Genomic DNA, 11,954 nt, shown 5'->3' with positions numbered 1-11,954 from the left:
GAGGTGGTTTTTTTCCCTCCACTTGCCTTTGATTGTTGCTGAGTGTGAAAGGCGTATGCTGTATGTTCATGGGTTTCTTAGCTGTAACAGGACCGAGAGGAAACTGATAAATAGATCTGAAGAAAGTTATCCCTACCTATAGATGATCTGATATCTCATTGTTGAAAACGAGTGTGCTTATTTTACAGAAGATGGCAGAATGTAGGCCTTTTTAGCTCTAAAATAGTTCCCAGCAGTATAATTCTGCCAGCTGACTTGTGTGGGGCAAGAACAGAGACTGTAACAGGGAGCTCTTTATCTTCTGTTCAAGCAATCGCTTGTAACCCTCTGCTTTCCCATGGTTCGGCTGAACCTGCAGCGTTGCTCAAACCTCGACTCGCTTTTGTGAGAGGCAATATTAGGGTAGACGTAGGAGTGCTTTGCTTTTGTAAGCAATGCTGAACGCTCTCTGGTTTCTCTGGCCCCTGCTAGATTCTAGTTTGCAGGGAGGGTGATGCTGGGAACTTAGGTTTCCGGTGGTGGTGACTGGCTTAAATTATGTATTGACTTTTACCTGTTTCTGAAGTAAGCTTAGAAGACTGGGAGGCTACAACTGTGCGCGTTGCAAGAGTTCTCTGAAATGCTGAACGCAAGTTTTCCACACTGTGGATTTACAGGATTTACAGGGCACCGACATAAAAATTTTAAGCCATAAGTGCTAAACACTTTGATTTTTCTGCTCGCGCAACAGCAAAATTGGCTCAAAGGCTTGTTTAATATGTGGCAGCTTCTTCTAGCTGTTCCTCCTGCCCAGCAACCAGGCTCCTGCTCTGCTGTAGCCAGCAAAGGAATTACGGGGCTGTATCGCACGCTGGAGAGGAGCAGCAGTGTGCTGTGCTTGTACTGCAGCCTTGTGCCCAGTACTACAAACAGAGTAGCAGCGGAGTTGGGGTGTTCAGCTTTGTGCAGGTACTTCTAATGATAAATGTTTCCATTTGTTACCTGTCAAAGTTTGCATTTTTTGCCTAATGCATTCTGCTAATGGTATTGTTATTAGGGGACGAGAGCGTGTTTCTTATGAGGAAAGGCTGAGGGACTTGGGTCTTTTTAGTCTGGAGAAAAGAAGACTGAGGGCGGATGTTATCAATACTTCTAAATACTTAAAGGGAGGGTGCCGGGGGATGGGAACAGTCTTTTGTCACTGGTGCCCAGTGATAGGACAAGAGGTAACGGGCACAAATTTGAACATAGGAAGTTCCATCTTAACATGAGGATGGAGTTCTTTACTTTGAGGGTGGCAGAGGGTGGAGTTCTTTACTTTGAGGGTGGCAGAGCACTGGCACAGGCTGCCCAGGGAGGTGGTGGAGTCTCCCACACTGGAGACATTCAAAACCCGCCTAGACGCCGTCCTGTGCAACCTGCTGTGGGTGACCCTGCTCTGGCAGGGGGGGTTGGACTAGATGATCTCCAGAGGTCCCTTCCTGAGCTCTTAGCAAAGCTGGTGCTAGAGGGCTGACAAGGAAGGGGTGCTCGAGCTGCTCTTGTCCACAGCCTGCAGGTCCACCATTCTGTGATTCTGTATTTAAGGGAAAGGGGCGTGCCATTTTCTTTTTTTTTTTTTGCACTCCCTAACAGCAGTGTGTGCACCTGCATGTTAGAGGAGATTAAAAAACAGGTTTAACCCTGTAATTTACTGTAAGTGCTTTTAAACCACCATTTTAAAGCTGCTGGCTTAAGGGTAGGAAAGAGTTTGCCCTGTCTGGGAGCGGAAAGGCCCTCTTTCATACTTGATTAATTCATATGGCATAATTCTACGTTTCCCATTATACTGTGGACAGTTGTGGTGAGCTTTATTTATTCCTATATCCTTTATTATTTCCTATATCCTTAATTTACAGTCCAGCAGGAGATCAATTACCATATCAGCTTCCCCAAACAACTGCCCGGCCACAATTCTGGAGCTGAAAATACCTGTCATATTGTCTGTGTGGCCCTCCTAATAATTGACTGCTGTCCCGCATGGTTTGCTTCCTTGATAAAACTGTGGAACCTGCTGTAGGTGACCCTGCTCTGGCAGGGGGGTTGGACTAGGTGGTGGTCCGAGCCTGACCATTCTGTGATTCTGTGAAAACAGAGCATTTACATCCACTGCTGCCTTCCTCCTTGAGCAGGACTTCCAGTTGCCTCGCTTGTGAGCAGGAGCAGATTAAGACAAGTGTCCAGTGGGCTCTCATGAGTCCACGAGAACTTGTTTCAGAAGCCAGTAACCTGCAGGCTTTATAGAAACTGCCCTGAGCTCTTAGCAAAGCTGGTGCTAGAGGGCTGACAAGGAAGGGGTGCTCGAGCTGCTCTTGTCCACAGCCTGCAGGTCCAGCACAGTGACAAGACTTGGGGTGCTTGAATAGGTTGTGCAGGTGGCTACAGACACCACATCTGCACCATCTTGATGAGAATTTGTGGGCCGCTGTCACATCTCTATTGTTGGCAATGCTCTGACCTCAGCTGGACATGGCCCTCGGCTGTCTGCTGTTACCCAGGCTCTGCTCTCAGTGAGGAGCAGCACCAGAGGACTGCTGCAGGATGACTCCTGCCTAAATTACACCAATTCTAACACAGCAGTCAGTCTGTCCCGGCTTTGTATCCAACAGCCATAAAGGCACTCAGCTTCCCTGGCAAGCAAAAGCAGGATCTCCCCAGGAGATCATTGCAGAAAGATCCTCTCCTTCCAAAATCCACTACCAAAAGTGAACAAATACAGCCATGAAATCACCTGGTTAAGGTAAAGACTCTTCATTAGAGAAATGAGAAAATAGCAGAATCTGTACTTAAATGACTTCAGAAACCTGCACGGGAAAGAGGAGGCTCTGTGCTCTGACCTACAAGCAGTAGGGTTATCCCCAGGCCAGGAACTGTAACTACATTATTGCCTGGATTCACTGGAATAAAGAAATCATTAGATTTCATTTGCTAAAGCGAAACCCTGCAATTTCAGGAGGGCAGGAAGGTAAAAAAAGCCACACTCTGCACGGAATTGGGAAGCAGTAAAAAGAACGACTTGTCAGGCGATGTGCACAGGAGCAAAGGGAAGGTGGAGCCACCCACTGGCTCATCCCACCCTGGATGCAGAGGGCAGTTGATTCAACTCGATTCACTCCACGACTGGCAGGAGATCTTAAGCTACAGGAGCAGCAAAGCTGCAGGAAGCTCATTTGCAGGAACCGACACCAAACCGACAACTCAACAGTTACCAGCCACATCCCATCCCTAGTTTAGCCGCAAAATTCCTGTATTTATATCACGTCATCATCTCCATCCCCAAACCCGCATCCATCATTCCTGGTGTCAGGCTCACCAAACACCATCTCTTTTACAGGAAACTGTCAGTCACAGGGGTAGTCATTAAAGGGTTTCTACAAATAATATAGTTTAATCGTAACTACAGTAAAGATTTTCTATGTACATTATGTTCACTGCTTGGGGTATTAGAGCTTTGCCATGCATGTTTTATTGCACATATAAATAGTATACAAAGATTCATGAAGGTTTTCTTTTTAGCCGTACAGGTTAAGACTGCATAAAAAAAGCTGTATTACAAAATATTTAGAGCTATTTATTTACAGCCAACTTCAAGCAAATACTGAAAGACACTATCAGGAGAAAAACAAAATTTTAATTATGAAAAAAACAAGATTTGTCAAAATAATAATTACAAAGCTTCATGTTGCCATATATACATTGTAAAAAAATACTCAGGAAACCTGCATTTTATCCCTCAAGATGCAGAAATCAATATTCCTATTTTTATACTCGATCTTTGAATGCTTTTAAAATTTGATAAACTCTGACTTGAAAACTTATTTTCTTTACATCGCTCGTGCTTTTTGACAAAACAGATATTTGTGCAGCTCTGTAAAATATTAAAATACATTTTAATTTAGTGTTAAAGTGCACAGTACATTTTATAGGAAACAATATGCTAGCTGCCAATCAAAATTACAATTTAAGTCAATGTTCCCTCTATAAAATAAACGCTTTTGCTTTGGTTGAAGTAACTGGATGTTCTACACATACTCTATCTCTCATTGTCCACAAGTCCGCTTTCGTCCTCCTAACGTGTTGATACATACCAGCACATTGGCAATTTGTGGTATTAAAACACATAGGCTGCATTCAAATACTGTATTAACCCATTAAAAACCCACTGTTGGCATACTGGTGGTTTTAAATGCAGCGTCTGTGTGAACACGCGTGGAACTTTGCTATGTATCTAGGCAGTGACGAGTATGCACCGTTCTTCCCAAAAGTCTTTATACGATAGTCCTCTCCCCGTTCTCTTGCTGAAATTTGTAGTCCTCCCACCACCCCTTTGCCTCTTTTTTGTCGTTCTGCATTTCCAAGCGCCTGCTTGTGTGCCCCAACAGCGAGCCTTTTCACCACATGCCACCTTCCTGTCCTGCTTGCCCAAGTTCCACCACTAAGCTTCTCGTGTGAAAGAAAAAAACATAATGGATGTTCCAGGTATTGTGAGAATCACTGTGCTGGAACTTTTTTTTTTTTTAATGTAAAATGTGATGTTTTAATAATAAATTATGCTTTTAAAAATCCCTTAAAAAAAAAATTAAAGTAGTGATAAGAAAAAGAACTTTTATTTCCTATTGCTGACGTGGGATTAGAGGTCTGACCCTGCAAACGCTCACTACAGAACATTGTGCTTAATTCTGTGGGGAAATGATAGAATGGTTTGGGTTGGAAGGGACCTTAAAGGTCATCTAGGTTCAACCTCCCTGCGATGGGCAGGGACACCTCCCACTAGACCAGGTGGATGTATGATGGCGACTGTAAGGAGAAGCACTGTACCTCGCAGGTTGTATACGAAAAATCAGGTATTTGAGACTGCCTTTGGCAATTTTAATAATTTTATCTCCTCTCGAAGGAATCATTGAATAAAACAAAATTTTTCTTCCTACCTGGTAAGTCTGCTCATTAATGCTCTTGTGCTATTTTTTTTTTATTATTTGTTCTGTAGTGCTGTAGTCTTTCAAAGAAATCAAGTTGCAGTGCAAAATTATATTTCAAGACACATGATCCTAATGCACATCATTCATTTTGTTGTGGCAAAAGTTAAATGTCTTGTGCATAGTAAAATAAGCAATCAAAAATATTTGTTCACATTTATTTTTCAAGTTTACATCTTTCCTTTTTTTTTTATTTTTGTTTTTAAACATCTATATACAAATAAGATGGGTGTGCTCTCAATTTCAGCCAATTTAGTCTACCGGGGGGAAAAAGTGCTACTGGAATGTTGGAAACTCAATGGAATGCAGACAAATTTTTACCAATGTTCCACAAATTCAAGAAATAAAGAATGCCATTCCAGCTAGCTGTTCTTTTAATAAAAGCACCTATTTTGTTTGCTTTTTATCTTACATATTAGAAAATACAATTTACGGAGCTCTAGACCTACTGCACACCGAGTAGAATAAAAAATAACTAAATATTTATATTAAAATAAAGTGTTTAACCACAAAAAAGCAGTAATAAAATACGGTTTCCTAATTTACATTTTGCATCCAAAGGATGAATAACAACTCACTAATAAATAATATTTATATAAATATTTTATGTCTGGATATTTTTAAAAGGCAATAGCCTGAAGCAACTGCAGAAAAACCTAACGTGGCAGCAGTCGGATTTACTCTCCCTCCTTCCCCTCCGCCCCCCCCAATGATTACAACAATTCTTAGTTTAATAAAACGAAGGTATCTTGCTGCAAGACAGCGGTGTACTCCACACATTTTTAAGTGGCAGAGAGGTGGCTGTTTTAGTAAGTACTGTACAAAGTGAGCTATAAAAGCAGTGAAGCGCCAATTTGCCCTAGAAAACATTTCTCTTAGTTTCTGCTTTGTAGTTCGACGCACACGTACAGCCTGAAAGATCATTTTAAAACCAGAAGTATAAGAATACTCTTGGAGCACTGGTTTTGGGGTTTTTTTTCAAAGCAGTTTGAAAAGACAGGGAGTATTTTGATTCCTTGATGGCACAGTGGAGCTGGTAACAGCAGAGAGAGTAGTTTCATGTGAATAAAGCTTGTTTCACTGTGGTTACATCTAGCAATGCTTGAACTGTTATGCTCACTTTTACCAAGCCCTTTTCTTCTAGGATGTGGTGTGGTAGGCAGAGCTTCTCCTAGAAAAAGACAAACAAAGGAGCAAAGATTAGGATATTCAATACTTGCTGCAAAAAACTTTGCTTTACAGACACACAGTTGGAACACAAAGCCCAACAAGAAGGAACTGTTTCCTAGTTTTAATTAAAAAGAACTTTCTGTGATTTTGACAGAAAGTCTCTGATTTTGCTCTCGCTACACCTACAAATTAGTGAGAGATCTGTTAATATTCGGGGCCTCGGAAACCAACCTGTTCTGTGGTCATTACAGTATGTCAACATCTCAACACGCTGAACTTTCACCTACAAAATGAGATAATGTGGCATTTACCCCTTATGAGTGAGTTTGGGGACAGAAGGCTGGTTTTAGCAGTCAAAACAAGTTCTACCCCTGAGCCGGAGACAAGTAGGGGCTTGGTCCCAGGATACGCACCTTGAAAGCCACACATGAGCATTTACAGAAAAGTGTGCATAATTTTGTGCATTCAATGGGTGCAGCTGAGTAATTAGCAGCTTTTTTTTTTTTTTTAAATATCCAGGAATCAACTTTATTCACCATAAGGACACAGCAGTCGTGGCCAGGATGAAACCACAGAAGCTGCTACACCAGAAGTCACTCAAACAGCAAATGCTGTAGCTACCAGGGGGAACAAGGAACCCTCCAGTGAATAATTACAGCCTTGCTTAGAGACGTAGCCTCGTGTCGTGATTGGCTCTCTCTCTTTAAAACAAGTTTTTCTTAATGTAACTGGGTATTCCTGTTAATGAAATCCATGAAATTATGAAATCAGGCAGCAGGTTTATAATAAATAAATGGAAAGGCCAGACTACATCACATAAACCATAATTACAACTGTGAGACTCGTTGCCACAACACGGAAGCCAAAAGTGTAAGTGGAATGACAAAAAATGTACAGATAGAAAAAACCCCGAACAACGCTATTAAACACAAACATGTGGATACAGTGTCTGGCTCACGAAGTCCTTAAACTGTGCATGTCAGACTGCTTAAAGTTTGACGAGGCTTAGATCTACGTGATCTAACCTTCTGTTCTTTCTCTAAGCATCCATACATGACCATCCGCAGACACGGGATACTGATTTTTTTAGAAAGAGGGTTGTTTTGATATTCTCAGTATTGAATCTCTTAGCTGTTCAATAAACTTCTAGCTTCTAAAATGACTGATGCATTTGAGATTATATTTTAATTAATTGCCTCTCTTCTACTGAATATTCTTCTTGCTTCTGTAATGTCAACTAAGGGTCTCTTATTTTAGCTTCATGCAATCCCTGGTCCTTTGTCACATTTCCTCATATTCACACTGATTACATCTCCAGGTCAAACATCACTAATCTCTTCAACCTCTCTTCTCATGCTACATCTTGTTCAGCTCTAGTCTCTTCCCTGACCCCTATGAACCCTTAAAACTAAATACAATACTCAGGATGACAGAACTCGATCTGGTACATGCAAGAACAATTAACACAGTTTCTATCACGTTATGCACCCATGTTTAATTGCTTTCATCTGCTTCCACAGTTCTCCAGTCTTTGCTCAGGAAATCTCCTCAATTGGGCCACAGCTCCAGCAGAATACTACCAGTATTAAACAGCTGCTCTGCTTCTGCTGATGTTTATGACTTTGTTTTGTTAATGAATATTTCCTTTATGCGCCACCAAGAGTTAGCTCGCTTACTTTTTTTGTGAAGTTCCTCACACCCCACTCCAGCCTCAGTGAGAGAAGCACCTGCAAAACTTACTATTAGCTACTGAACCTAAAAAGTGAGAGCCAAACTTTATTCACAATTATGGCATCTGATAATCATAATTTATCTATACTTTATGTTTACATTTTTATATTTACTATTTAAGCTGTTTTAATATTTATTATTTTATATTGAAAAGATATTTTTTTAAAACTTCATTTGTAATTATTTTTTTTTTAAGGCTCGTTGTTATAGCCCGGAACACCAAACAAGTACTGCGGGTTCCTTTAGCACACACAGACCCAAGAACCAATTTGAGACAAATAATTTTCCAGGAGCTTGGCTGAGCAGGTCTGCAATAGATGGACAATATGCACCTCTCCACGTGGAAGATGCTGCAGTGTTCTGGCAATCTGCTAACGCTGGGTTTCCACTTCCATAGAGTTTGTGGATTCTGATTCACAGTGACCAAACAGCTGCGGCAACTGCCTCCCATTCCTGCCCGTACGTGCCCCTCTCTGCTGGGGCTATTTGCCCAGTCAGCACAAAGGAATATCCCCCATCTTGCAGCAATTCCAGTTCATCACCCAGATTTCCATTCCAAACCCACCCTAAAGCGGTCATTTAAATTAAGACACTGGTTCTGCCATTCATTCTTGTCTGTTCTTCTCACTGAGATACTGACCTGAAAGCTGTCAGAGACCGTTCTCCCTAACTTTTATTCCTCTGGAAAAAAAGTGTCTTTTCCAGACAAATATATAAATACATTTTAGGATGCAAACTGCTAAACTGATACCTGATTAGCAGTGGAGTAGCTACAGAAAAAGGTAGAGATAGTGATATCAAATAAAAGGAAAAAAACACACCACCCAACCCATTTCTACTTCAAATGCATGATTTTTACAAAACATATTTTGCCAATCTAATGTCTTGGGACATGGTTCATATAAAAATCTACAATACTCTGATTCCAATATTTTTTTTTAAAAATTGTATTCATCTTATTCATTGAGAATGCAAATCAGATATCCGAAGTGAAATGTTATTCGCTCCACTCTCTTCTACTTCTTTCCAGTGCCCTCCCATAGTAGGCTCTTGTTTCACAGATCTGGTGGCCCACAACATGCCAATATTTCATTAGTCTTCCCTGCTAGACAAAAGGCATTAATTAATGATCCTTGCTGAACCAAATATCTGAAAACTAAGTGATTATTGTTAAAATGATGAAAGGTAGGGATTGAATCCAAAAACCCAGCCTCAAAAAAACCTACCTTACTAGATATTTATGTTTGAGAATATTCTAAATTTTTCCATTGAAGGCGAATTTGCTGAAAAAGCCACAGCTAAGGATCTTTCATTTAGGAAAAAGTGAAATTCTAAACTTACCATTTTTGTGGCACCTTATGGCACTCAGAACTATTCTGTCATGCTTTCTTGCTAGGAATTTTGCAAGCACATTTTCACTAAAAGCATAAAGGATTGGATGCCCCATTTCATATCAAACCCCCATCCAATATAATTTTTCTCCTTTTAAAGAGAATGCATTATCTAGTTATTTCAAGTACAGTATAGTAATCCAGTTTGTATAAAACAACCTCTCTGTTCCCCTGCTGTATTTGCAAGATGCATACTCAAATTAGGAAAGCTATTTAAGGACGTCTATAAAAAACAGGACTCTGTTCTAGGAGTGAGAAGTTTCACAGCATGGTACTGTTTTTTATATTATACATCATTCGTCATTAGGTCTTGAAACATACAATTGACAGCCTTCTCTTACTAAGCAGAAGGTGGAACTTGGTTAATATTTTATAATTCTGAAGTTAAACATGTGGCTATGATGAACCTTCCAAAACTGACAAGGAGACCTATGCCATTCCCTAAAAATGACAAACTTCATCTTAACGTGTCACGAATCAATTCTCTTATCTAAGTCCTAATCACTATCTTTGAAGCTTTGGAAACGGCTCTCATCAACCCTGCCTTGCATACTTTTCAAATCACAGCTTTAGAGTAGGATATTTAACTCTTCCCAGAATAAGAAAAATCAAATCCTGCCAAGGAGCACACTGATAATCAGCCCAGCTTCCAGCAAAGCAGCAGTTACCTTGGGCCAAGTTCCCAGGTGTCTCAGTCCTTGCGCTCAGCCACGGTCCCTGCAGTACAGTCCGCACTTCCCATGCTCTGCCTCACTCTCTAACCCCCTACAACTGCTATCTGGCAACCACTGAGAGTAGAGCTGTGAAGCTGCAAACCATGAAGATTTCAAAACTTTTCTTAAATCTTAAATATGCCTGACCAACCAAGAGAAGAACTCACCCATGACTCTGAGGAGACTCAACCTCACCCACTTCTCCCCACCTTTGATAAGATTTCTGTCCTTTTTACATTCACATCAAACCTATAACATGTTAACATAGCAGTATGAATCGCTTCTCTAAAAATACCCCTGTTGAAACCATCACTGAACAAACCCCAGACAGACAGAAGAACTGGCTACTAATTCTGAAGACCAGTCTAAAAATCGTTACAAACAGTTGCAGAGGGAAGGGCTGCCACTCCACTCATGGCAGCATGAATATCTCCCATCTACTACAAAAGGGAAGATCTAAATTTTTAATGTAATTTTTCTCCTTAAGAACACAGAGGAACTCGATTACTTGTTGCCAGCAAACCACTTCCTACAGACACGTAGCCATTTTGAATGGATAAAGATGTTTCCAATTCATCACGAAGCAAAAGAACAAACTCCTTTTGACGGGGGGGAAAAGAAAAAAGCACAAAGAGGAGGCAGCAGCCAGCAGGCTGAGTCACAAAGCAACACAAAAAGACAGTACAACAGGTGTACCCACAAATGTAAACATGTGCATGTGCTTGCCAGAGCTTCTAATCCTAGAACAAAACGCCTGATTTAGCTGGTGTAAAAGAAAACAAGAATACGCAAGGACACTAATCCCACAAGGATACGTGACACGCTACACATACACTTCTATTTTCTTTGACATCAGATGCCGTCAAAGCCAAGATAACTGTTTGAGCTGGTTCATGCCAGGGCAAACAGCTTGGCAATTCAGACACAGCAATTCATTATCAAAAAGTAATTGTTGCCATTATATCATCTGGGCAAGTAGCGAAATGTCCACATCGTAGCATCAGGAGCCAGCTACATTTGTTAGCCAAAATACAGAGAAATGGAAACCTACAATTTGGCAAGAACCTTTCTCTTTCTTCCTTGTATTTGCAGAATATGAGATTTCAGATCTACAGGGGGGGGAAATATTCAGAAAACAATGAAATACTGGAATGTGTAGTTTTTCCCAAAGTACAATTTATTTAAAAAAAAAAAAAAAATAAGTCCATGTAACGCCCATCATTTAATTTTTGGAGCCAACTACTCTGAAATGTAAAGCCACTAAAAGAAACATCAGGGCCTTACATTAAAGCAAACTTCTGTCAAATATATAAAACCTTGACATTTTCTTCCTAACGAGCTGAAAAAAACTATAGCAAACATTTACTTTTTCATATAGTGAAGGCAAAAGGCCAGTGAAATTACATTTTTTTATATATATTTTCCTTATCCACTATTACCGATCATGTCTGGATGTGTCCAAATGCTCCAAAGTTGCCATTTGAAGTACAAAAGAAAAGAGCAGAAGATCAAAAAGCACAGTAATTCAGGCTATAGGTATATTTCATCATTTTTTCCTTTTAATTTACAAAGGAAAGATTAGTATGTTTTGTAATCAGATTTGACAAAGCAAAAAAAAAAAACCAACCCACCTCAGTACCTCAATACTGCAGCTGCAATTCTGTATTTGGAGTTATAGCCAGTTAGATATCTAAATATGTGCATCTTTTGATTATGCAATAAACTGCAAATATTTACAAAACTATTTGAAGATGGTGGGTTTTGGAGCCCTTTACAGATTCTGGCCTTGAGCCATAGATTTTTTAAAGTAGACCATACATTTTGCCAAAATGCCTCCCAGTTTCATTCTAACGTGCTATAGAAAACAGTGACCTGAAACTGGAGGGAACAAAGAATTTAATGAAGACAGACACACATTGAACAGTAAGAGAAAATATATACTTACACTTGAAACA

The 11,954-nt window shown here is 40.2% G+C and overlaps 1 protein-coding gene across 1 annotated transcript in view; it reads right to left on the bottom strand.

Moving 5' to 3' along the window:
- Positions 1–3,629: 3,629 nt before the first annotated feature.
- LRCH1 (leucine rich repeats and calponin homology domain containing 1) overlaps positions 3,630–11,954 on the bottom strand; it is a 136,481-nt gene continuing 128,156 nt past the window's right edge. Inside the window, exon 19 of the mRNA XM_082483849.1 lies at positions 3,630–6,165. Coding sequence (XP_082339975.1) covers positions 6,052–6,165 — 114 coding nt within the window. The 3' untranslated portion in view covers positions 3,630–6,051. The remainder of the gene's footprint in view (positions 6,166–11,954) is intronic.

This window comes from Vanellus vanellus, assembly GCF_965231255.1.
Source record: "Vanellus vanellus genome assembly, chromosome: 1".
In the NCBI taxonomy this organism is placed as follows: Eukaryota; Metazoa; Chordata; class Aves; order Charadriiformes; family Charadriidae; genus Vanellus; species Vanellus vanellus.
This window is presented reverse-complemented; position numbering and strand designations above follow the sequence as displayed.